Genomic DNA, 27690 nt, shown 5'->3' on the forward strand with positions numbered 1-27690 from the left:
AAAAGTCATCTCAATAACTTTAAGGTACTGTGGTTGGTTACATGCTTAAGAAATACAAAATAAGTAATGTTCATCCATGCCCAAACTTACACATTCCGAAAATGGAATTTCTGACTTTTGCATGGTGCACAACCAACACGGTAAAAATTTCACTTTTCCAACCACGCAACCTGGGACGAAAAGGAGAAAAAATACACAATAGGTCTACAGACACCAATACATTTCATGCAGGCCTGAGGTCTACGAACTCTTGTTCTGTTCTGTAATATGTTCTCCCAGGCTCAAAGCCAACAGTCACAGGCGTTCTGTATAGTCACGAATGGGCTTTTCACAAGCGATGAGAGCTTTTTCCGCCCTTGATAGAGAAGGACCTAGAAAAATTTTCGGGTATTCCCCATATTCATGAGTGCTTCATTATTTTACGTACTACAAGTCGGTGAACCCGGAAGTTCGTCGCAGGGAAAGCAAACTGGTCAAAGGTTAACATCATAGACGTAATCAATGTTGTCGTCGCGTTTTGAATGGGGATGGGCCAGCTAGAGTTTTTTTTCTGACGTATAAACTACATGTAGTATCTTAATCATACATTGCAGACACTAGGCAGGGGAGCCTAGCGCCAGCGTACCCTGCAGACTCCCACCGCAGTCCTTTTCCTTTACGTTATGTACAGTCTTCGTTTTACACTGTTTCTTATTACGAGTATTGCTGATTGTAACGTGCAGGTCGAGACGTTTTTCAACACCTGTCGATTAAAATCATCAGGTCAATTGGTCATCCACGCATGTATTGCTCCAAAAGTTCGCTAGGGGTCATTATTAAGAGCAGGTTTGTAAACGTGGATTTAACTTAAGATTCGGCAAAACCTTATCTGAGCATGCTATTAATTGTTACTATATGGTCCGTACATGTTTACCTGTTGTTACTTAGGGGATCACCCTAATATCGATTGAAACATGATCTATTTGCAGTGGTTTGTTTATATCATAGAGTTTGCTGAGGCCCTTCCGATATAATAGTACTTCTAATTGATGCCCGGTCGATATGTGTCCGATATGTCAGACGTTGCGTGCACGGATGAGCTAGACGTCTGTGTCTTTTGTTAAAAAGAATGACAGAAATGCCAGGGCGAAGGAGTGAGATCATCATTCATTGACACTACATTAGTATCCAGGACCTGTTCATTAAACCAATACAGTGACTGTATATCAACAAAATGATGCATAAACACATACAATTTTTTGTATCAAACATTCAGGGCGCTAACATCTTTCTATGTTCTTTCTTAAAGTGCTTGTCACTATTGTTGATTGAAATAGGTCTCCAGACGTTTTGTTGTTAGGCAGATACAGCCCTAGGGATGAGTGCGATTGTCGCCTAGCAACATCAGCAGCCTAAGACTCTATTCCCAAAGGGGAAAGGTTGTTCTCGTAGTTCCATACGCAGTGGTATAGTTATAATGTACAGTCAGATCAGCGCCTATTGACTACAAATTTTACTGAGGAAATGATGAGTATTTCCAGTGTCGGATCCCACCATATGGTTGATTTAAGGTACATCTCGTTGGACAACATTTTAAAGAAGGTAAGTATGTGCTTTTCTTTGCATTATGTGTTTGATACGAAAACGCATCCCACTATTTCCTGACGACTTACCCAAACAGCTAACCATTACCAATATGTGAATCAAGGATTCTTCATTGGCTATTCTAGCCATTATTTTTGTCTGACTTGCATTTATGTTAGCACGGCTAAGATAATACAGTACAACACTGGCTTATTTACAGGTGCCCCCCTCCCCATCAGATAACAAAACGTCACAAACGGCTTAGGGATTAGTTCGACATGATTCACTGCACACCAATATAGCACATTCAAACCAGCAGGGGATGACAGGCACCGTCTCTGACAATTTACTTCTGGTTATGAATTGGAGTTAGTGATAGAGGTATCAGTGATGCAATTCTATGTCTTTTTTGGACGTTGAAATAGAATTGTACGTGAAATAAGAATACAGACAATTGAAAGAGTCACTTCTCAATCCCTACCAAAATACTTGAATATCAATAGAACTGAAATTCTGTCAGCAAAATTACCCATCTGAGCTTCTTTAACTGGCTTGTTGGCATTTCTTATAAAAACTCAATTTCCAAAGTTAAAAAAGATACTCCACGGCTAGATTAGCCTCACAAATTAAAACATGTAATCCTCGATGTCCAACATCTTCTTGGCCTTAATGGAGTCGTAAATGAACTCTTCAAACACAATAGGGATCTACAGAAATGGGGAATAAAGACGTAAGAAAAGAATTAGGTCCCGCACGGCAAATAACAAATATCAATACTCATCCCTCGCAATTGAATAGAATTAATAACAAAAATTCAGCAACAGCTCATTGCATTAATGTTACTCTTTTTACCCTTTCCCTAATGGCTGCGACCGCTGAGTGACCAAATCTTAAACAGATCGCTCAATAAACTGCGTAGGTTTATGAAGACCTCCTTTTTTTACTTTTGTATCTTTTTTATGTCTTTTAAATCATACTTTTGTGTTGTGTCGTGTATTATATCATAATTATAAAATCAAGGGTAACCCAATCCACTTTGGTCGCTCAATGGTCTCGAAGCTATCGCCCTCCAGTGAAAAGGGGTCGTAAGGAATTGCAGTGAAGTTTGAGATTGTGTGTAAGTTTGAGTCTTACCTTGTTGGCGATGGCGTCCCTGACTTTTCCAGTCTTTTTATCGTACTCAGCCTTGGTGCAGACCAGAACGGAATTCTGTACAAAAGGAACTATCGAAGAAATATGTCAATGATATAGAAGATGTCAATGGCGTTGTGCAGTTCAACTGAACTTATCATATAGATGTTAGAACACCTAGATGTCAGCATGTCTCAAACCATTCTCCTGAAACTCACAATCTTTCATATCTTTCTCGCGAAAACTCGGAGAAAAGGCCAAATCCAAGGTTGGGTGGAGTACTACATGTTGGCTGATTAAGTTTTTTTAACGTATCCTAACACAACATTTTCACCATACTTTTCTTTAAAGCAACCAACGTTCATTGTGTTAATTTACAAAAAAGCAACTAACCGGGGGTTCCCCCATGTTTAATGACAAGTTCCTTGATGGTTTCCGTTGAGTTTTTGGCTATCTTCCCCGCGACGAGTTTCTCAGACAAGGTGAACTGTTGATTCTTAAACGGCCTGGATAAGATAGATATTGATAGTTCATACAAAAAGCAAATCCAAATCATATCTCTGTAAGAAGTTTATGTTACACCTTTTGTAAGTAGCTGATGAGAACACGTACTCCTAGTATAGTGTAAGACATATTACCTAGAATTTTTCATTCCTGCGATACAAGAAACCAACATTAAATATTAAATAACATAATTCGGTAGCCCAAATACTTTATACCTGGATTTTACGCTTTTTTAGAGTCAATACTACTTTGTTTAAATGGTCGCTCCCTCAGAATACTCACTTGGCTATGCGCACGGCCTTGGCACTTTTGGCGTCTCTATACAGCCTCTTCACTGTTTCTGGGGACTTCGGCTTGTTCTTGGGTTTCGGCTTGACAACTGGTGCAGGGGCAGGCGGCGGCGGTGGTGGTTCCGGCTCCGGCTCTGGCTCCGGCTCCGGCTCCGGCTCAGGAACGTCATGACCCTTTTGCTTCGCGACTTCCTACAGGCACCGAGATTTATGAAAAATGATTGTAGAAAGTAAAAGCTTCAATTGCCAAAAAAACCCATCATATTCAAATTTATATCACAGACACCAATTATAAGATAAAGTGTTTATAAGTCTTATTGTATTTGCCATGCAACCAGCTCACACATACATTAACAAATATGGTACAGTATCCGCAATCCTGTGATATTTGTTTAAATATGATATCTCTCAAACCATTATACATGTATATCCCAATCCTCTGTAGCATTGGCCCTAGCCTTTTTAACCACTTTAAATTTCGTAAAGCTTTTTTTATATCTCGTAGGCTGTGAAGTTCGGCACTTACGACAGTGACTTTCTGGATCTTTGTGGCCAGTTTTGGTGGGACGAAAGGCTGTCTGTTCTTGCCGAACACTGCCCCCGCTGTCGGCGTCTCATTGGCTAGAGACGAGGCCATCGCCTTCATTCGTGCCCAGTGACTAGGGTCAAAGTTCTCCGGCTCCAGAAGGGATACACAAAAGTCCAGGTTATCCTTCATCGACGTGTTGAAAGCAGTCACCTGGAGGCTGGCTTCTGCACTCACCAGAGTCTTCACTTCATCCTGCTTTTGGGTGATGATGTTAATTCCTTCCTGAAGATGGTGTGTTGCATGTGGTACCCACGACTTGTCTTTCCCTTGTCTCACCCAGGTGGCAGCTTTGTTTATCGAGTCCACCGTAAGGACGCGACTATCTTCTTGCATTGTTGTGACGATGGCGATTTCTGCCCGTTGGACCTTGTTTAACTCCTGGTGTGGGAGATCTGACGTGTGTGCGATGATATAGCTGCACGCGTCTGGTATGGCGACATGTATGGTATCTTTGCTCACCGAGGGATCTTTGTGTGTGTTAGTGGTTTTCATTGGAAATTTAACTTCTTCTCTGTCATTAACGGCAGAAACTTGGCTTCTGGGCGATGTGTGTCCTGCTTTTCGATTTGGAATAGAAACATTTCCTTCTTTGGTGTTATCGCTTTGCTTGGTGTCTCGCTCACTTGCCTCTTCCCTGATCAGGTCTTCCACCGTGTCATGGTAGAACGGTATTTGGGCGTGTAGCTCTCGCTCAACGTGGTCGGTTCCAACGTATGTGACGATGGCGGACATGGCGTCATTTCCCGGCAGAGTCGTTTCCCAGTCGGCAGGCAGATTCAGGACACACGGGATGTGCTTTTTCATGTCCTCCGAAATGTCGTGCATGAAGTACTTCGCTTCTGTTCCGGTCTCCAGCTGAGATGTTTCAGCAGTCATCAAGGGGCTGCCCATGGACCTGAACTCAAATGTGAGTCCGTGGAGCGCGTGCAGAGTTACACGGACGTTGGAAACGAGGCACGTCTCGCGGAGGAAGATGGGGATCATCATGTCGGCCTCGAAATTGCTGTCGTCGCTGAGCCAGAAGAACGCGTCACTGCCGAGTTTCTGGCTAACTTCGTATAGGAGATCTGGTCTGTATTGTCCAATTGTGAATGTTGAGATAGGTAGACACGCCTCTCCACAAACGGACGCTTTCTTCGCGTTGAACGCTTCTATCAATTGGTCTGCATTTCGTATGCCCTCGTTTGCCGCCCCATCCGTGAAGAGAACTATTCCGTTGTGGAATGACCCCCTATGGTAAAATTGCACATTTGGAAAATAAGATAAATATTTTTTATCTTCGATGGTCAAATGATGTCATTGTTCTGTTGCAATTTCAACTTGTCTGCGGTATGTCAAATTTGGCCACCTTTGTGAGGTCACGTACATAGCCCTTTACGTATTAAGAAAGCATGCAAACTTTGGTACTGCCTACTTACGATGCATACTCTATGCTTCATATTAAAAGGGAGATGTACCCTGACTGAAACATCTCTAATGCCGCGAGGAGACCGTCACTCAGGTTAGTTGCTCCACGGGTGCGCAGGGTCTTGATCGCCTCCAAAGCTTGAGCCTTTAAAAGGAAAATGATCGCTGCTGATGTCACGAAGAACAAAAAAGAATAACTAAGAAATACAATATAATAATAATAAAATGCAAAAAAAGAAAGTCATAGCTATTACGTTTACCTTCCCATCCTCGTTCAACTGAGTCATCGGTAGTTTTACTTGAACATCCGTAGCGAAAGTGACGATCCCCATCTCGTCATCCTCCTTCAGGTTTTGAACCATCAGCTCGGCAAAAAGCTTCATTCTTTGGATCAACGTCATGTTATCCTCACCCACTCTGTGAAAATAAATTGCACACCGCGGTCTTGTCTTCAACATCAAATTAGATCATATGTTAGGATCGAAATTGAAAATTAATGATAAAGTTACCTAAAATAAACAAGCAATTTTTTCCCAGCCAGAAAGTTGCAGTCGACGGTTCGGTAACAGTCTGTCAACCTCGCCGGGGCAAAACTGACCTGTTAAAATTCAAACTGTAGATAGGTGTTGCTGCTGCAGTATTGAGAATGTAGTCCCAAACGTGACTGACACAACCTGATAAAATAATTCACACATGTCTGGAAATATTTGTAGCAAGCGCTAGGTGTCTCATCTTCGTTTATTCAAAAGCAATAAAGGCCGGAGTTTTCTGTGCAAAAGAGTTACCTACTGTAATCACTGTACAATAAAACTTATCTAAAAAGGATGTATGACGATCATAGCAATTCGAATGCTTGAGTTTAAAATCAGATTGCAATACAGAGATTTATGAATGTACAGTACTTGAGCCACAAGCATAAACAGGTGGCAAGTTCTTACTTATTGTTCATACTGCCACTCTCGTCAATGACCGCCACGAAACGCAAAGGCGTTCTGCTCATGGATGCCGCTTCGAAGTCTCGGTCTTTGGAACTCAGCTCCCAAACGACATTCATTCGTGGGGGTTGCTGCACGGTGAAAGGAAAGAAGGTCACATTTTAGAGTAAACCGAACTGATCAGCTGCATTATCAAGAACAACACAAAGACTTAAGTGTCAAGAACATCACTTTAGAAGCATGTAGTATGTCAATTAGAAAATCAGATAATCCATGCAATGCAATGTGTTAACAAATGAACCTTATCTTAATTAGGCTTATAATAAAGACAAAAGTAAGTTGTACCAATTTTTTGTCCAGGGTGTAAAAGTAGGCCAAGTTCAGTTGTGTCTCATCCTCCTGATTTTCAGCTTCTGCCATGGCTGTGTTCCGTTTGTTTTATGTGCTAGACAGCTACAAACGGATGGAAAATAATTAGGGAAATAGTTACGTTTTGCCTCTATCAACACTGAAACGTAACGGGAGGTGCCGTAACATGGCATGCTTTTTCACATGCTCAAACTCACGGCGCTCCATCGCTAGCTGTCACAGAGTGGTCAAGTTTTGATGAATGATTTTTTAAAACATTCATCTAAATAACATACTTGGATAAGAAATACATTGATACGGTTCATGAACCCTTCACCAACCGCGTTACAAGCGGCAAACTCTGACATTTTTGTGAGTGTACCTTTCAATTTTGTGCTACGCTGGACAGTGTGCCCCAATTGGTGCGCTTTAAAATTTAATGTAATTTTGCTCTCGTCAGAACATGGTGATGAATTTAAGTAAACAGAAATAGGAATCGAATTCTCTGATAGTTAAGTTTTCTTTTGACGATAAAATTGTGAGTGTGTGTACTTCTTGTCTCACGTGAGGAGAGCGGAGTCTAGCACCATCCAGGTCGTGTTTTCACGGGGAATGGGCTGAATGCACTTAATGCAGCAGCCCGACTTACAAAATCATTACGTAATAAGGACACCGCTGACATCACCAAAACTCTGTGTACGTATTCAAAAACCTATTTGGCATCTCTCTGTGAAGTTTAATTTTTGTAGAATTATTCAGAGTATTATATCTCTGCCAAAGATACCCGCATGCTAAATATCATGGAAATCAATCATTACCATACTCTGTCATGCTCCTTGGAAGATTTTGACAAAATTGCCCCTGCAGTTCGGGGCAAGCCGCTAGGGGCCCAAACATTCATCACTTCTTTCTTACATCACAAGGTATCTGCCACCAAAAAAAAAAACAATCAAGACCATAGCATGTCCAGGTCAAAAGATACAAAAAATCGAGATTCTGCTGTAGTACCAAGATTACACACCGGGGGGCCCAAAATCGTCTATGACCTTCATCTTTCCAGCACCTTCCTACATACGAAATATCATTACAATCCATCCAGAGCTTTTAAAGATATGGTGAACACAAATATCCGGAAACACAAACACACAGATACACAGACACACCGAAAACTATACCTCAATTTTTCATGGAGGTAATAACGAGGAGGTGGAGAAAGAGGGAGGTGTCGGGATTCAAACCCAAGAAAAAGGCTGTGCGTCATCGGAGTAAGATGGTTATTTGTTCAGGCTCACATAACACTGGGCGCCTTAGGTCTACGCCATTACATGTACACCTTTTTACTGGCATGCAATAAGTTCAACGATGATGAGTAATTTCCTGTGAATTTTCCGGCCACTGTAACATTCTATAACAAGTTGACCATATTACTACGCAACAGAAAATGGTTCTCTTATTCTCAACTTCCAAAAATGAAAGTGATTTGCTTCTAGCGTTCCGGATATTCAATATAGCGACAAAATTTAGAATCAACCTTTAACTACACATTATTTGATACTTCTACAAGAATGCGATCAGAAAAACATTAAAAAATGATGTACGGATTGTTTACCTGCCTGGACTATTCTGATGATGGAGTCTGCCGCTTATCATTAACGTTAATACTCGGATTTGAATTTCTGCAATAATAAGACGTCCAAGGCTTAAGGAACGGACCAAATCCAAGGGGAGGAGAAAGCGTTCGAACTCAGTATGTATTGTGAAACATATGTCGTACATCTTCTATTATGATCATTCATACATTTAAAGGTGTCAGATTGCCCTTACCTGGTCCGTTATTCAAAGTATTTCATTTACTAACTTTTAATGATAACTTTTGACTCTAAGACATACGAAATTGGTTTCTCCCTTCTGATGAATATGTAATCACATTTTGTCACTATGGCTACTGAGGAGCGTGGCAAACACGCAGACAGTGATATAATTGGACCGGGTGTAAGTGTTTATTCACGTTCCTTTGTCCAGTATGTTGACTTTTCATTCAATAGGCTTTTTTTTTGGGGGGGGGGGGCGAAAACAGCTCAGTTCCAAGAAAGACGTGTTTTGATCGTTCCACGGTTGCTAGAAAACTAGCGTCTGATAGCATTTTCTGGTTGTAAAATCTATTACAAAGCCACGGTTAAATGTGATCGGTCTTACCTTTGATTTCAATGTGTGATAAAAGAAAAGTTGTAATTGTGTGATAATTAGTCTTGAAAGAGTCACTTCGAGACATGTAGTGACAAGGTCGAGGATGATTGAACCCAAATTCCTTTTGTCTGTATCGATCAGTAGCCATTTGTCTACCATACTAAGCAAGAAGTACACAAGCCTGTTGTAAAACTAGTATTTGCTGCACCACAAATTGAACATTTAATAACAACAACGCTTTATACAGATCATTATGATTTTAGTATGCCATTGCCATCAATATTGCGTTTCGCCAATGCTACAATCATTGGATGCACAAATTGCTAGATCGCTACTGTCACTGATCTTGGAGACTGAGTGAGGAGGTTTATGCCTGTCGCCAAATTCGGTAACAAACGTTAACACCACGAGTGCAATGGTTTCCATGGTAATATTATCCACGTATGAGTCCAGAAATGGTCGTTTTTGTGACGCTTTATAGTTTTTCTGGCTTTCTAAAGAAACAAGAAAGGGTCATTTTACTGCCATTTGTATATATATATATATATATATCCCACCTTGCTTACAAATTGTTGTACAGAAATTACTGTAACAAACGTTACCATTCTTCAATGCTTTCTAAGCTTTCTGTCTGACCTGGTGTAAAATTCTGCCCACAATGTTCCCAGGGATGTCCACTTATATCTAAATGACATAGCCAATAATGTCAATCATTTCGAAGGAAAGGGGCAATGTTTACTGTTGTACTGTTGCCCTGTAATACATAACCAATGGGTAAGAAAATAATAAGTTGACATTTTTTGGCATATTTTTCCTTGTGTTGGCTATTTCTAAACAGGTTAATTGGGATTGACTTTTTTCTATTATAACATGCTGGTAATAATTTCTAACATCATGTAAGTAGTTATACTAAATTTTGTCGTCCTGTGTCTTTTAGACGCCAATTGATTTCGAAGAGTTCATCTACAACTCTATCAAGGCGAAAAAAAAGTTAGATATCGAGGAGTACAGATTCTGGTGATCATATACATATAGTGCATTTCTATGGTGCAATGCGTGTAAAACACACAAGCTACTGAGTAAGACTTTGCTTGCCTCCACGTGATGTGTATCGAAACGTATTGATGGCATACTAAAATCATAATGATCTGTATAATTTATAGTGTTGTTATTATTAAATCTTTCACGGCACGATAAACGGTATTTGAGCAAGCTTAAAGTGTATCTTAACGTTGACGTATTTTCCTTCTTTACGAATCTATACACCTCTTATACGAGTACGTAAAGACTGGCGTTACGTGGTCTTTATGTAGGTTCGGATACATCCGTATTTTTCGTTTTTTTTTTAAAGTTGGCTTTCAGCAGCTTAAAGATGTTGAAAATAATAAGTTAGTTAAAGCTCATTTAAATTGCGTTTAAAGTTTTATAAACTTTAAGCATCGTTACGGCTCATTTACGTGCATGCGTACGTATAGATTATCATTAGGTGCTTATAAGTTTTGGCTCAATGTTTTTGTACCATGGATATACATGTAATGATATATTCTGATAGATTTATTAGGACCAGATTTAATCTGTATCTCTGTTATGTTTTACCTGACCCCTACCTCCCTCGTACCTCAATGAAAAGCGGCCTGCTTATCATGAATAAATAAAGGCTCAAACAAAATGTACGTGGGTTCACAAAAGATAAAGCAGCACACGAACCTCTGTCTGAAAAAATAGATCAATCACATAATGCCAGGTCCTTTGTTACAGATCTAATAAACACAGTCTTGGAAAATGTGCTTTGACCTGTGCAGAATACAAGGTATAAGATAACATGGTGCCTGAAGAAGGGGAACAGTCGGTTCTGTCTGTTCATGAATCATGTCTGAGAAAACAATTGTAAGGTTATATTGTGTTTCAAGTGCGCCTTCAGTTGACAAAAAATCGTACTCCTTCACAGAAACTAGAAGGCACTGAACTTCTTCTTCCCTTTTCCTTTCTACCAGACAGACCAATATCTGCCTCACAAACGACAAAGTAAATTCAAATAGACATTGTAAATGACAGTTAGCACATCAGTCCCTGATAGCTATATGCACACTGTCATCTGTTTCAGCATAGGCTTAGCGGCTGGTTTCCTGAACAAATCTAGGTCTAACTATAGGTAAAAAGTGTCTCAATCCGTGCGATCAATGAATGATATACCCCGTTACTTACCTATAGATTTTTCAAATCAGCCTCCGGATCCAAACGCACACTTTATCACAGGGGCTGTTTTCAGACAGAGTGTAGCTCAACAGGCGTACGCTGAGCCTTTCATTGCCATGGACACCCCAGAACGTGTAAATATGCCGTCCCTTACAGGTTTATCATAATGTACCTATTCAGACGACCTCTATGCCAACGCTTGTATCGTAAAACAAACCCTACCTGAAAGGTGCTGTGAAACTGTGAACCTCAGTGAAAGCAAAGCCTGATTTCCGAGAAAGAAACTGGCGCTGGTCAAATAACATGGACGTGTTTTTCTCCAGAGACTTCGAAAATATTTGACACACGAGACACGTATATTTAATCTATGATCGGTAGGAAGTGTGATTGTCGTACCCGTTAGCGCTGTAACATCTTAAATGAAATATCTATAAGCATTTTCTATCAGTGAAGGGGTTTTAAATCCGGTATTCCTAGCCTAGCGTTTGAAGCACTAGACGCTAGCACATTACACAGAGACTGTCGGTTGAATAAGATGTTGTAAGTTTAAATATTTAGTGCATGTGCGTGGGCATAGCTAAGAACCCACCAAACGTCTAAACTAGAGAAGGAGTTCTTGTGATACTGATCATTGCAATCCGTTTCTTAAGTAGCTCCTTCTATCGTAACAATAGTTTCGTACAAAACTGGCCTTAAGGTTATAGGTTACACTACTCGGGGTTAGGTATGCAGCAGGCGACAAATGCTGAGCATTGACTACAGGTGTTGTCGTCTGAAGTTCTGTGTCCCGAGTAACCAGAGCTTCGCTGAGTAATTGTGTACACCTGTTACTATGTGTACATGACCTCAGGATGAATAGTGCCAGTCAATCTCACTCACCGTGTCGTTTACATTGTGCGCAGAATTGCTAATGAATGTACTTTCACTCAGGACGATTCCATTCGGGAGGGTGGAGAAGAGTTAGAAATTACATGTACTTAGGTTTTTGTTTTCGTTATCTTTTAGATATTGTATCTACCTCCTAGTTTGTCAACATATGTAGTGGAAGAATATCTGCTGACTACATGCATTTTAACATAACAAATTCTGCACCCCTACACAGTAGAATGGAACTGCCCGTTCGCCCCACAAGGTGTATAATCACGTGACTCGGTCTTTTGTACCTTTGATGTGCAGCAGGTTGGATAACACTGTTTGGAAACTATTTGTGTACGGAGCTTATGGTAACGGGGTGTGTTATTTCAGTCCTGAAGTATATTATTTCATGACACTTGGGTCACAGGTACGGACATTCTTTCTTTGGCCTTAAGACTCACTCGACGTCAAGATATGGTACAAAGTTTGCTGAACAGCACGGGCCCTGCAACGTGACTAAGTGAACGTGCCGATCAGAATGTACGCGTAGTCGGTAAGTATATACAGCGCCTGCTCATGTTAAAGTCTAGATTCCGTTTAAGTTGACGAGTTCCTGATATAAGGGAGGTATGTTCCAGCATATTCTATCTATGCAAACAAAGTTTACGTAAAATGTAGGGGCGAAGTACGTTTTGATAAAGAAGTACATAGACACAAACAGCAATTGTAACTTGTAGGTTATTGTATGTGTATGTATGTATGGCAAGACATTGCGTACACTACATTACCAGTTGTGAGTTGTACGCCAATGGGTATTTGGGGAGTGACTGTCTCCACCGACACAGATTAAGCCCAGTTAAGTGTATCATGTTTCATATGAGTCTGTTTGCACACATTGACGGGCCTACGTCGTTTTGTAGATATATACCCCATGAATAAAACATAGCTGAAGACCCTTGAGGTGGAAACTTTACGAAGTTAGAAACCTGTTCACAGGTATGATTTAACTGTAAACCATTAGAGCCACACCAGAATGAGCGTATCGGGCAGAGGATGACGTTTCGATACTGTGATTCTATTCAGACTGTTTCCTTTCTCCTTTTCTAAAGGAAAATCAAAGCTTCATCTAAGTGTAGTCACCACGATATTTAACCCATGAATAAGAATACACCAGCTCTAGTAACGGGGCAGCGGAGACAGGGGTAGGCTCGGGAAATTACGGTGACTTGTAGAGAACAATTAAGCCCTGCTCAAAGGGGAAGGGGTGGGACAAAAGAGGTACCTCATACATTCACTGTACCTACTATCTCGAAAGATGATACTGCTTGGAGGTTCCTTATTCCTATTGGATTTAAACAACACCAAGCCTTTACAGTACGTCCAATCATTCATAAAAGAAACCAAAGATTGGGTAAAAATTATTTCATCCTACCAGTGTTTGCTTTACTTGTATATAAATGTCATTCTTCTTACGTGTTACATGATTTTTAATTTGTTAAATTTTGTACTCATATTACTTTGTCATTCTTATGATTTAGTTGTCAGTATTTGTTTCAATGTAGTTTTGTAATTCCCTTTACAACACACGAACATAAGACAGGGGCTTAATTGTGTTGCCATCATGGCTTGGAAGTGATGAAATATAAAGATGATACCTCTTATCTTTTGGCGTTGATTTTAATGTATGGCTTAAATTTGTGTTCATAGATTCTTTTGACGTAAACTAAAAAGACACATGTGGGGGAAGTTGTAATTTCACTGATTATTCTATCAACGTAGGTGTTGAAGACTGCCATATTTCCGGTCATCAATCGCTCTACACTACACGGTGCTGGTGTTGTCCACTCTTGTGCAAGGCATCATGGGCTCAGGCTCGTCGAAAAAGATGGCGCCCGTCGCCACAAGGACGATCGAGACACAGACTGACGTCAGCAACCTCGAGGACGTCCCGTCACAGTCAGATCCTGGGACGATGTATTTCCAAGCCCGAGCGACACACGGTCCCGGTACGAGAGCACCCCCACCGACCGCTACCGTACTACCGGTCACGGCCAACGGGCAACACAAGACGGCAGGGCATGGCGGGAACCAGGAGGGAGTTCTGCCGGCCCCCAAACCTCCATCAACGTCTAAGGACCAGCTCACGGCGAATCAGAACTATCAAGAGATGGATGAACGCGCTAGACAGGTGAATTGGTCAAGACTTTTATGGTTGAATTTGAAAATATATTTTATCTTTAAAATGTGTAATTATCATCCATACATTCTGTCTATTATTGCCCTTGTATGTCTGTCTACGTGTATGTTTCCCAAATCCACATACTTGCAATTAGCCTTTCGGGCATGAACCTGTGAATAAAACTTCTGTTAAAATGCAGTTAGTGTATATAACGTTACGTCTGCGATTTGACCAAGTCTAAAAAACGGTTCTTCTTCACCCATCCAGGCTACAGCGTCAGAGGCTAACTCCTTCGATGGGCTAAACCAGTATCTAATGAAGGGGAAGAAAGAAACGGTTGCTGTGGAAAGTACGCCAGGATCATCCCAAAACCATGTGGGGGACGGGGAAACAGCCGATACCGATAAGGAGGGTGCCCAACATGGCGCCGTCAGACCTGAAACCTCGCGAGATCAGTCTCAAGCGAACGGCGAGACAGGAGAGGTGGAGGAGGCGAGAAACACCGCGGGAACCAACAATACGCAACAAGAAGCCGCTGGGACTCTTCAGGAAGATGTCGAGAGGCAAATAGAGGAAGCAAAAGCTACACAGGCGAAGATAGACATGCAGCGACAAATGTCCAAAAAGAGACAACAGTTAACGCTGCAGGAAAAGTTGGAAGCACGAAAAAGGAAAAGGCAAGAAGACGTCAACAGACAAGAGGAGAAAAGGGCGAGGGAGGAGCTAGCGGAGAAGCACGGAATAGCGGTGAGTCTGATGTCAATAGTACATCATATTCCGTTGGTTTTCTCTGTGGAGGATTTATGGATATTTCAGCAAAGTTGATCTTAGTCATTGATTCATGGTTCTGAGATTGTTACATTTATCATTTTGCTTCACAATTGTAGCTTAACTTACAACTGCTACTTGTAGACACTTGCTTCTCAATGGCTGTATGCAAGATGGAACATTTTATCAACATGCATTGCTATATATTTACAGCCCCTAATTGTATACTAAGATGCATTTGTAACTCAAAAGTATCGTAGGTTATCAAAACTTGTATCTTCATGCACATTATAATTTTGCAGATGCCAGAGCAGGTCCTTGGCCAACAAACACAGGTGACCGACGTGAAGGGAATGGCAAAGAGTAATACTGAGGGAAAAACCGTTAGATTCGCCGACGACACCGCTCTGAACTTGGACGAAAAGCATGAAGAGGTTGTCATACCCTCAGAAGAGGTAAGTTCTTTGGAGCCTACTGTGGATGAACGTGTTTGTGCGTTAGACATTAATACTCTCATATATTGCATACTTAACGCTAGAACATAAGACTGGATGAACACACTTAATCAAATTCGGAGACAATAACAGGTTGGAACGCTACGGTTCTGACTAAAACACCTACTTACCATGAGCATAATTTTTCAGCCTGTTCCAAAAGGAATCGACAGACACGAGGAGATCAAGAAGGCGGAAGAAGCAGCTCCATTGATGCCGAAGATGCCCGTGACGAAGAAGGCGTCCGTGTACAAGAAGGAGGACATCTCACTCTTCAAGGACTTGGAGGACCACGCTGTGTCACTTGCTCTTGTGGTAAGAAGCTTCGATGATGTTGTCTACAACGGTGAGAAGTATTTTATGACAAGGTAAGATAAGAAATGTTGACTAATTTATTTTAACATTTCATAAATCATTTGCTTACTGTAGAGAAAATTGGGCATGACACACGATTAAGTCTCTTTCCAGCATTAAGCACTGGGAGTAGGACCTAATCTGGAAAAAAAGGTCATACAGAAGGGACACAAGGGAGGAGATAATGAGTATTGGCACGACAGGGACAAAAGGCCAATGCATATGCAAAGTAAATGAAATATGAAATATGACGCATTTCGTTTTTTTTTTTTTTTTTGCTTCCTGTGGTGACAGAAACCCAAGACGACGGACACGTTCGCGACCCTGATGGAGGTCCTCCTCATCCATGACCTCTCTGACCTGGAGAAAGTGCGCATGATCTTCCACTGGGTCACTGCGCAGAACCTGAACGAAATGTCGTTTGGTGATGACGTAGAGGACGACTCCCCAGCTGGGTACCTGAAGGCCATTAAAGAAGAAAGGCAGACGTACGCCACGCTGTTCGAACGACTTTGCAGGTGGGTAGAGCTAAAATGATGGAGTCTCCTAATCTCCAAGCAGATCTTGCGGTGGCATAAGATAGTATCATAAGCTGAGAGGGAGTTTAGCCGGCAGAGGAGTTTCATTGCGGTGGCCAACGAAACTCCTCTGCCAACTGAGATCGTTCCCCAGCTTATCATACTATCTTATGCCACTGCATGATCTGCTTGGAGATTAGGAGTCTCCCACCGTCAACTAATGAACAACAAAAAATTATATGTGCATGTGGCTCGTATACTTACTAACAGGCATTAACATTTACTGGTCACGGCTTCAATGTAGTTTTCATACATCTTGGGGAACAGGGGATTTGGTCCGAAGGGATACCCGACTGAAACCTGTCAGGCTACCAATCTGTACAAAAAAGACAAATAAGACGCTTAAATAGTTGCTAACGACAGATTAGCTGAGGGATAGTAGATATGTATGTTGATATAAAACGCGTGAAATAAACCCTGAGCGCATGTCTTTTACCCCAGTTTCACTACGTTTTCTTTCTTCCTTTTTTATCGTTAGTGCTGCTGGACTCCACTCCAAGACTGTCCACGGGTACATGAAGGGTGTGCGGTACAACCCCGACCACCATTTTGACGGCCCAGGAGACCGACACCGCGGAACGTGGAACGCCGTGTTGGTGGACGGGGAGTGGCGCCTCATCGACTGTCACTGGGGCTCCAGACATGTCACTGGTAGGTACTAGTAGGTTTGGAATACTCAAGTTATATACAGTTCTTTGAAATCATTTGTTTGTGCAAAAGTTGCATGGTTCAGGATGTCACTGTTGTCCTAATATCAATTAAAATGTAGTTCGTTATTTGTGATACAAGTAGATTATCAAAGTATAAAAACCTGTCAACCTAATTTACATGTTTCATATCCTTTGCAAACAACTCAACATTTGAAAAGGGAATTACATACATCATTTAGTCTATGTAGATATATAAATATGATAAGCATTGAGCTTTGTCCAATGTACAGTTAAAGAGGTGCGCCAATGACTTCACATCTTTTCCAATAATGTCTGTAAATTCCATTATATAGGTGATGACCAAGTCGATATCGACCAGCTGACCACCGTGTACAAGTACGAAGAGTTCTATTTCCTTACTGACCCTGAACAGCTGATCGACACCCACTTCCCCGACCAGCCTGAGTGGCAGCTACTAGACAAGCCCATCTCTCTCGCCGACTTCGAGGCAGGCGTCAAATGCTGGCCTCTGTTCTACAAGCTGCACGCGTCGCTGGTCAGCCACAAATCCGGGATAGTTCACACGGAAGACGGCACGGCCGAAATACGCGTCGGTTTCCCGAAAGACGATTTCACCAAAGTTCGGTTCTCCTATCGACTCAAAACAAAGGATAGACAAGACACAGTCGATGGAGTCGAACTGAACCGGTATGTTTTGCAAGAGACCAAGGACGATCACGAGAGTTTCACAGTCCAAGTACCCACAGAAGGGCGGTATCTCATTGAGATATACGGAGGGGAAGATACGGGAGATCAGGAGCACACGGAGACCTCTAACGTCTGTCTCTACATGGTAGTTTGTGAGTCCGCGAAGCAAAGCTGTACCCCGCTCCCCGAGTGTCCGATAGCGTGGGGCCCTGGCAGGGACGTGGTGAAAGCTGGGATGACTCCGCTGAGTCACAAGGAGGCTGTAATCAAAACAGACACAGGACAAGTCGAGATCAAGTTCAGGCGGCCTAGCAATCTCGACTTTAGGCAGAACCTGTACAAGGTCAAGTGCGAAGAGACCGAGCTGGCAGGGTTCGCGGTTAACGCGTTGAAGAGCGATGAGGTGACCTTCCTGGTCAGGGCACCTGAGAAGGGAACCTACGGACTGATAATATATGGTAAAAACGGAGACGGAAGCAAATTCTCACAACTGTGCTACTACGTCATAGAGTGTGAGAAGGATCCAGACGGTGTCGTTCCGTTCCCACAAGCTGCCAATCATCAGTTCGGTCCGTTAGAACCTCAGTTTTCGGAACTCGGCCTTGTCAAAACAGAAAATGCCAACTATCACCTAAAGACTGAAAACGGTGAGGTCAATGTGAACGTTAGGCTTACCAACGAAAAGCTATTAGCTTTCAAACATATCTTATCGTCTAGAGCGCAAGACGGTAAGGAAAGTTTGGATCAGTACGTCCTCAGACAGACGGTGGACAACAGCACATCCATGTTGTTCCGCCCTCCCCATGCCGGGGAGTACAGTCTCGCGTTGTACGCCGGGACAGGTACGGAACTAAAGAACGTGGTGAACTTCTTCATCACGTGTGACAAGCCAAAAGATAATGTCCAGCCATTCCCAGTTATTGGGGACGCCAGCTGGGGGCCAATCCTTCCCCCGTTCTCTGACATTGGTCTCTCATTGGTAGCCCCTAAGACTGCATACATCACAAGCGACACCGGGGAAGTTATCATCGACCTCGATTTGTCCAAACCTGTCATGTTGCGGACCCGTATGTCACTCCACAAAGATGGTACAAGTGAGAGCATGGATCAGTACATTTTCTACGAACTAGGCAACGAAAATGGAACAGTCAGCCTTCGTCTCCCGAAGGAAGGCAGCTACAAGGTTGAAATGTTTGGACAAGACATAGCATCTTCGACAGAGGGTGTTCCCTTGGTTGCAAATTTCTTTGTAGAATGTACGAAACCCCTAACGGACGCGACACCGTTTCCCAAAATCGTAGGTGCCAAATGGGGACCGGGATGTCGTCTGCATGAGCCAACATCCGGGGTATTATCACGTGATCAGGTAGTCAACTTCAAGGTGGATGTTCCGCATGCGTTCCAGGTTGCTGTGAAAGGGGATTCCGTGCAGGCGATGAACAAGATCGAAGGAAACACTTGGGAGGCGAAGTATGCCATCGGAAAGGCGGAGAAATCGGTGACTATTCTGGCAAATTATGAGGAAGGTTCGCAGAAATTCGCTGGTCTGTTGGGTTTCACCGTCGCAGACTGAGGAGGACACGTGCAGTCAGAAGAGAACTGCTGGAAATGTATTCCCAAGAAATATACTGTTTAAACAAGTCATAATAGGTGTGAAAATGTATTTATGTGAATCTGAATTTATGAAGTACCGGCGTTATTTCATCTGCAAAACCATTAGACTAAAACAACAACTTGTACATTTGTTTTTATTTATCAACAATACCCTCTGTAATCATTTTGAATATTGTTTTGAATTTAGAATATTGTAAAATAAATGATTTGCAAGTCAAGATGTACATTTTACGTCGATTGTACCCCTGCATCTTCATGTATACATGTATTGTGAAACAGCGACACCTTGCGATTTCTATGGCCTAACAGACCACCTGTTGATTGTTTATCTTACAATCGCACCGTTTTCGTGCGTTTTGGCATGTTCTTTTGTGTCTTGTCATGGTGATTAAAGAATTTGAAAAAAAAACAACAGAGAAATATTGTTTATTGTCTTCTTTGACTTAGCGTAATAGCCTATTTCTACCTTATCCAATAACATTTGAAATAAACCGAATACTATAGTTCATTTACAACAAAACATATGTAGCCTTAACAAAGACTACAATACGTGATATATCTTACTGCCTGTAATAGTGCGTGTGTTGTAGGAAAAACTTCGACTATCGTAGATAAAAATCATAAGCTATAAGATACCGATTACTGGATGTACCGTCTGACATTATATTATGTTCCGTAGTACTGTATTGTAGTATTAAAGGTAGAAATGAAATATTTTTAAAAAGTCGATTAATTCATGTTTCGCTGCAAGTAGCTGTTTAGCTAACGCATTGCAATGTGCAATATCCTGATAACAGATGTACGTGTATACGGCCCCCAAATGTGAACTTACGACATGCCTAGTTGACACATAATCCTAAACTTATTTACCCAATAAACATGCGAACATGTCTTCAGTTCAATTACCCGTGAGTCGAATTTTGATGACGCTATTGTTTCCAGCAAAATGAAAATCCAGAATCTCTGTAAACTAACATTATGGTCCCCCCATGCTGCGTTCAGGGTGCCTTCAAGTGAAACACTGTACGCCATATTGATTGCCGCCACTGAACCACTCGTCCTTTGCCTTTGTTTCGCGTATTGATTGGCACGTATTGTTTACCGGCTGTTTGGCAACAACAGGATTACGTTTCCCTAACAGCTCCGCGGCGCGCTATCAAATGTAGTCACCCGGGGGATGGACGCACACACGTCGCTGAAACTGTCGTGCTGGAGATTCAACATATGGAGCAGGGAACTTTCGTACCTCATGCTGCGGATAGAGCTTCTACGTCGGCACTTGAAACATCTATGACGTGACGATTTTCAAAGGTAAGACTTCAGAAAAAGTTGACATGTGCGTAACAATGACATGCGTCTGATTATACGCGAATATAGAAAAACATTTGAGTCAAAAGTTGAAATATTATAGTCACCACCTCTACATCATAATGTACATAAGGATCACTTGGCTAATGTGACCAAATAAATGGGTTTTGGAAGTCCCTAAGGTAGGTAATTTTTTTCATACAAAATCAAATTTTAAATTTAATTATTTATATACCAACATTGCAGGCATACACATGAATATGTTAGCCTGAATGACTTTGATAGTTACTAATTCAAGAACAACACATATACAAGATACAACAATAACATGACAGGTACCCATTAACACAGGCATTGTAGCTACCTGTCCATATAGATCAGATTTTATCGGTCCAGTGTGTGGTCTTCTAGGGCATTTTTAACTGTATTCTGTACAACAAGTCGTCACCATGGCTGAATCGTTCATTTGTGAAGATATAGGCTTCAGGAACATCACTGAACGAGATGCCGTGGTGAGGCTGTATGAGAATTATGTTTAGACAGGGATGTTGACACTGCAATACAAATACGACCACAACGCCACTTGTTGTATGATCATAGTTTCATTGACATTGCACTTGAATGTTGTACATTATGTGACTATGCTTTGAACCAGAAAACCAGAAAGGCACTTCAAAATTTGCCACTATGTGTGGTAAGTGTACAGTACACTTGGTATGAAGCTTGACTACACAGTGAAATATGAACGAGCTATTATGTGTTTATCTTATCAGCTAACGGTGCTTTTATCATAGATTGGAACAAAGATGACATTTTCTGTTAACTCAGATATGTATGAAACATGTTCTTTGTAATCAGTGCAAAAAGTTGTGTACGTAGCCGACAGAATGTCAATATGATCGGATATGGCAATGCTTTTGAAACATAAGTTATCGGTACTGTATAAAACTTGTTACGACTATCAGCAGTAGATCTAGAAATATAAGATTACACTTGGCACCAATCTTTAGGCTACCAACACTTCTGAACATGTGGCTAACACCCATGGAGAATTATGTGACATATAATTTCCTGCCATGTTTACTTTCACAACAAAGGTTATACCCCCTGTTACCTGATAGCGTGGGAGAATAACACACCAAGTCTAGGTGTGTTCTACAGAAATATTTTGCGGAATTATCCATCATCTACAAGTATATTTAGAAATTTATTCTATTTCATTAATTTCAAATGCTATCAAAACATATCATATGGAATATTTTGGCCACTGCTATTTGTCCAAGAAGAACTTGGCTAACGTCAATTATCACAAACAACATGGTCTGTAAAAGGAACCCACGGATTAGATGCCGTGTTAGTAGAACAAAATAATGAAATAGAAGGTTCCCCTTTCCGTTGTTAACCATACGGTCGTGGAAGAATGCGAACAATTGCAAGAAGGTGACACCAAGTACTTCGTCGTGTCAGCGTATCATTGATTTTTGTTGCTTTTCAAATCAAGGACATTTGTCGTGAATAAATTGTTTACAGAGCACACGAAACCCGAACCCATGGGGACAAGGGCCTACATCACTCATCTTAGCACCAGAGCAAAATATTTTCAAGGTTTGGACAAAACAAATTATCAGAGAGTGGTGCTGGGCATGGAGCTGTCCTTCTAAGTGGTGCCTGAGCTTTCAAGTGCCCCGGTTTACATTGACTGTTAGTATTGACAAAAACGTGAATAGTCCTGGTACAAACGCATGACGTTCTAAATGATACGTTATCTGCACTCTCTTTTTATTAGATATTATACCAGACGTTCTTGTAAATCATTTCCTTACACAACTACAGAAGAACGCCTGTACAAAAGCACATATTACGATACACGTGTTCCATTATAAAAGCTGACAATATCGGCATTTTAACTGTATCTTGTTGACTTGGTATGAACTTCTGCTTTTTCTTATAATCAAGGTGTGAAAATGACTGCTAAGATTTTTCATATGGTCTCAAGCTAGAGATATCGGAGAGTACTCTTAGTATGCAGAACAATGTTTGACATTTGCATGCAGATATGTACGCCGGGTAAGCCCAAACAAACTGGATAAGTCACGTACACTTGTTGCACGTACATGGAATTTGAAGGTTTTGTTATGCCAGAATGGTGGCTAGTCCTCGTCAGTTATTATGTACCTCTCTCAAGCGCCATGTCAAGAGACTTACGTCCAATTTCGGCCTCTTATATTTACAGGATGGATGACCCCATGTGACCGCTGCCTTGTGATTGGACAGTTCATGCCCTGTGAACGCATCCTAAAGTAGCGAACATAACGTGTACTGCTGCGCTCATCCACGCGCAAAACAGCCACCAAGATGGGTTGCGGTGGATCCACCGCTGCGGCTCCCCATGGTACAACGATTGGTACTCAGACAGACAGAAGTTTCGTTGCTCGACAAAAAGACAAGGAAGCCATTGAAGCCTCCAGCGGGAATGCCAAGACTCCTCGCCGCCAACTACGCCCTCTAGGCCGCGGGCCTGACCTTAACGCCATCGAGGCCGACGCGAGAAAAACTCTACAGCCCGCAAACGTCTTGCCTTCTATCAAACATGCTGGAGTTAATGATGGGACGACTCAGAGGAATACAGTGCTGCCTCTGTATCACCCACCGCTACCTCAGATATCCAGCGAACGCAAAGCTGGCGGGTCAAGTCAAGAGGTATCTGTATTTTTTCTTCTTTTTAACGTGTAGTTCTACGTCCGGTAGCCAATGACATAAGTAGTCACCCGTTGTGTAACGTTAAATGTTATGTTGTTCTGCTCTAATTAGTCCAAAATGGCTACTTGAACTGCATTATTTTTATCCATGATCTGTCCTGCCTAGGGTATTTTCTAAAAACTTTTAACAACTTAGGTTATCGACTTTAAATAATGTATTTCCACTTCTTTCACCACTTATTTTCAACGTCTCAAACATACTTTAGATGTCTCCGGCATGATGTTGAATACATTTGTTTCCAGTATCAATATTTTTCTTGCGTTCTCCAGTGATGTGTGTCGGTGGCAAATATATTTTGCCATCAGCGTTTGGCATTGTTTATAGTAAGGAAAGTGTGTGACAGCTGTTTCTGAAACGTGGTCTTTTGTTTATATCCGTCTCGAATAGTCAACAAGAACCTTTTTGCCAGGTATGTAGAAACACGAACAGCCGACGAACAAAAGAGGAAACGTGTAAAGCCAAACTGATATGACTTACATTGACACTATTCATATTGGCCATGGTACAACCCCTTCCCACACGACGGCGATCGCTGAGTGACCGTACAGCGACCAAAATTGGATCCGACAATGATCGGAAGACAACACAACATCCAAATGTAAAAGAAATTAGCCTCCTTGGCAGACTTCTGGAGTGGCAGAATTTATTTTTTTGGAGCGCTGATTCACGATTCTCAACACAGTTCTCTTAGCCAGGAGAGGGAGCCTGTCGGATTCTGTGTGCGGTTAAATTTCGCTCTCCGGCACAGATCTAGAGAACCTTTATGTTGAAAATCGCGAATCAGAGCTCCCAAAAATAAAAACCGTCACTCAAGAAGCCTGCCGGAAGGAGACAAAAAAAGAACGTCCTTTATCGGTGAGATCTATTCTGGCATATCAAGGTAATACTATATAAAGATAGTCTGTTCTTAACGTTTCTGTTGCCTGCTTATTACGTTATAGGCAACGGCGACAGGGAGTCAGGGTAAACCCGTCGTCGCGAACGGCACAGAGACTCTCATCGTCATCCCAGACGAAACCTTCGACTCCAGCGATGACGACCTGAGCTCTATGGACGAGGCGGACGGGTATGGCTACAGTAACGGTGCAGAAAAGGTGGGAATCACCAGTATCGTAGGCACACAGTCAGGGAACCACCATGGTGAAACAGGGGGACAAAATGGAAAGAACAGTACCGACGTTAGCCCGACAAAAATGTTCTCACTGGGTGCCAAGGACACTGTTATAACCAGCGATGAGCTGATACGGGATTCAAAGGTCAACAATACCGAGACAGTAACCAACAGTACCGTCTCAGGAACAAATGACGCAACGGTGGTGGCTGCAAAGGCTGAGGAATCTCAGACAACACAGAATGCTGCCCAGCAGGTGAACGCACCAAGTGGAAATGGTCCGGTACCTGACAGAAGTGACAATGCCGATAACAATCCGCCGGAGAAAAACGCATCTGCTCAAGAGAACAACAACAATTCCTCGCCTACAGGACCAGTGGAACTTCTTCTACAAAACGGGGATACTCTGAAAAAGATCCATGTAGGGGATAACTTCAGCGTGGCAGTTAACATTGTAGTACAGGCCGTGGACCCTACAAGCGTTTTACAAAATGACCAAGCTGGGGCAGAACAAAATGGGGTTGTTGGTATAAACAGCGTCTCTTTAGCGAAAAATGTTGTGAAGGTTGTAAACAGCGTCCAGCCTGCGGCCACGGCAAGCGCACACGATGAGCAAAATGTACCGGTGCCAGGGAAGAACCTCTCGGAATTGACGGGTAATTCAGAATGCTCAGAAACCGTCGTCTCTAATGAAATCACAAATAATACAACAGACGAAAATGTGAACTTGAACAAAAACAATGCCATAGATGCAAAAAGTCTTCCCGAAGTTATCGTGACTGATCATGAAGACAGTGAGGGACAAACGCAGAGAGCTGTTACAGATCAGATACTTGATAATGCAACGGGTAAACAAAGAAAAATGATTCAACTGCTCTGCGGCTTTGACTTGAAGAAAAAGCTAGAGGAACGGAGAGAAATTCGAAAACACACGGATGAACTTCAAAATAATGCAGAGGGGCGCTCAAGCAACGGGGATGTAAAGGAGCAGAATCTGTCCAACGAAACGATTGAGGGGAAAATACCAGACCCAAACGTTCCACAAAGGAAAAGAGCAGCGGTGCTGGGCAAAGAGCAGATCTCACTGTTCAAGCACATAGAAGTACATGCCGTGTACCACGCACTTGAGGTAAGATAAACTTTGATCTATTCATACAGATCCTGTCAAGCATCTCTCTGTAATAATTGACCTTTGACCCCATACAGTGGTTAGGTAGGCTTTTAACAATAAGTGTTGGTGACATGTTATACAACGATGTCACGATCTGTTGAGTCATCTCATGTCCCGCTACTATAGATCACTATTGCATGATGAGGGGGAACACTGTGTCATGACCCTGCATTGGCGGTATCCAATTATTGTCCATGACAGAATAGAATGTCCTTTAGACGTCTTGTCATACGTGTATTTTAGCACTCACCGGTGATAGAAAGTGTAAAATTTGGTTTACATGAAATAAGAATCGTGAATTTGCCTTTCCACAGCCCCCGAAAGCAGCTGACACCTTCGCATCACACGTGAAGGTCCTCCTCTCCGACGACCTCTCCGACCTGGAGAAAGTGCGCATGCTCTTCCACTGGGTCACTGCGCAGAATCTACAGGATATGACGTTCGGCGATGACGTAGTTGAAGACTCCCCCCTCGGTAACCTCAAGGCCATCAAGGAGGGTAAAGGCACCTGCGCCAAGCTGTTTGAACAGCTCTGCTGGTATGTATTGTAACACTGTATTGACAAAACAAGCAAATGTTCCATTACAGATATCTACTTTAACTTATCAAATAAGGCTTGATGCAATCAACATCACGACAGTTTGTATCATAGTGATGGCGATCTATGACTTCAAGGAATTGCGTCGTCAGAAATGGTTATACATGCGAATGCAAAGTTGTTGTTATGTAAAAAAATTAATCATCATGTTCAAAGTATTCGAGCTTTTGATTGTTTGTGTGTTTTAGAATGTGGTAAATGTACATGTAGTTAACTCAAACTCATACATAACTTCACTAGATGATACATTGAAAGTAATTACTGATGGATATTCTAAGCACACTTTCCTTATCTCCCAGTGCTGCGGGTCTGAAGTGCCATGTGATCAAAGGGTACAAGAAGGGTGAGGACTGCCTGCCGGACCATGATTTCCACGCCCACCGTAAGCAGCACCGCGGGACGTGGAACGCCGTGATGGTGGACGGGGAGTGGCGGCTGGTGGACTGTCACTGGGCGGCGCGAGGAGTCAGGGCCATAGGTACGTGATTTGTCCGTATTTCGCATTGCTGGTATGTCACTCTGTGGTTATATTTTCTATAGCGTTTATGTGTGTTTGTGTGTATGTATATTAGAATACTGCAAATGAGGACATAATTTGCATAATTATTGAGAAAATTGTGTAATATCATTGTTATTCATAACTATAACACATGTAATTTATGATAAGTGGAACCTAAAGAGACACCAATATGCAAATGTAGAACTGATTTGCATAATCCATGATAAATGATGCGAATTTTGTTCTTGTGTACGTTAGTCAATGATGAACATCACCATGCATAAATCATGTCAATGTAATGTGTAAAATTTACAAGAGCTCTGAATATTTCATGGTGGTATGAGGTTTTCGAACTCAAGTTTTGTTTGAGAACGAATACCCGTAATCAATACTTCCATGTTCCGTATCTGGTACATATGTGGAGACATAATCCATAACATCATCCAACGTTTTGTTTTCCTGTCTTAGAAGAGAATGGCGAGGCAATAGAGAACGTCAATGACGTCTACAAGTACGAAGAATTCTACTTCCTCACCGACCCCGAGGACCTGATTGACACCCACTTCCCGGACTGTCCCGAGTGGCAGCTCCTAGAAAAGTACCTGACGATCACCCAGTTCCAGTCGCGTGTCAGACGCTGGCCCATGTTTCACCGCCTCGGACTTGAACTAAAGAGCCATCGTGCGGTTGTGGTCATCCCTGCAGGGGACTTTGTGGAGCTGAGCGTTGGATTCTCCAAGGAAAAACGCAAGGAGTTTAGAATTGTCTATCAGCTGAAGACAAAGGAGGGAGGAACTGAAGTAGATGGCATCAGTCTGAACCGGTATGTGATACAAGAGACATGCGACAGCAATGAAAACTTTCTCATTGATGTACCAAAATCGGGCGCTTAC

General features: G+C 42.1%; 3 protein-coding genes across 4 annotated transcripts in view; 2 read left to right on the plus strand and 1 right to left on the minus strand.

Annotated features, from left to right (window-relative positions):
- Positions 1-1204: 1204 nt before the first annotated feature.
- On the plus strand, positions 1205-19741 carry LOC118413902. Of its 2 annotated transcripts, none has more exons than XM_035817531.1 (8): positions 1205-1581; positions 13785-14193; positions 14452-14931; positions 15255-15407; positions 15597-15761; positions 16095-16318; positions 16857-17029; positions 17382-19741. In XM_035817531.1, exons 2-8 carry the CDS (start codon positions 13867-13869, stop codon positions 19307-19309), a joined length of 3450 nt encoding a protein of 1149 aa, XP_035673424.1. In that variant the 5' UTR covers positions 1205-1581; positions 13785-13866; the 3' UTR covers positions 19310-19741. The 2 variants fall into 2 exon arrangements, with proteins under 2 accessions (XP_035673424.1, XP_035673423.1); XM_035817530.1 differs by lacking the exon at positions 1205-1581 and adding an exon at positions 11817-12558.
- On the minus strand, positions 1568-6881 carry LOC118413561. The gene is made up of 9 exons (XM_035817085.1): positions 6765-6881; positions 6423-6550; positions 5745-5901; positions 5535-5629; positions 4015-5308; positions 3481-3680; positions 3088-3200; positions 2698-2786; positions 1568-2270 (listed from the first exon to the last, which is right to left on the minus strand). Exons 1-9 carry the CDS (start codon positions 6837-6839, stop codon positions 2190-2192), a joined length of 2232 nt encoding a protein of 743 aa, XP_035672978.1. The 5' UTR covers positions 6840-6881; the 3' UTR covers positions 1568-2189.
- A 476-nt stretch (positions 19742-20217) lies between the features above and the next one.
- Positions 20218-27690, plus strand: part of LOC118413562 — a 9035-nt gene continuing 1562 nt past the window's right edge. The window contains exons 1-6 of the mRNA XM_035817086.1: positions 20218-20661; positions 22892-23358; positions 24360-25658; positions 26015-26238; positions 26598-26776; positions 27266-27684. Of these exons, the coding sequence (XP_035672979.1) occupies positions 23014-23358; positions 24360-25658; positions 26015-26238; positions 26598-26776; positions 27266-27684 (2466 nt within the window). The 5' untranslated portion in view covers positions 20218-20661; positions 22892-23013. The remainder of the gene's footprint in view (positions 20662-22891; positions 23359-24359; positions 25659-26014; positions 26239-26597; positions 26777-27265; positions 27685-27690) is intronic.

The sequence above is a fragment of the Branchiostoma floridae genome, chromosome 4 (genome assembly GCF_000003815.2).
Source record: "Branchiostoma floridae strain S238N-H82 chromosome 4, Bfl_VNyyK, whole genome shotgun sequence".
Classification (NCBI taxonomy): domain Eukaryota; kingdom Metazoa; phylum Chordata; class Leptocardii; order Amphioxiformes; family Branchiostomatidae; genus Branchiostoma; species Branchiostoma floridae.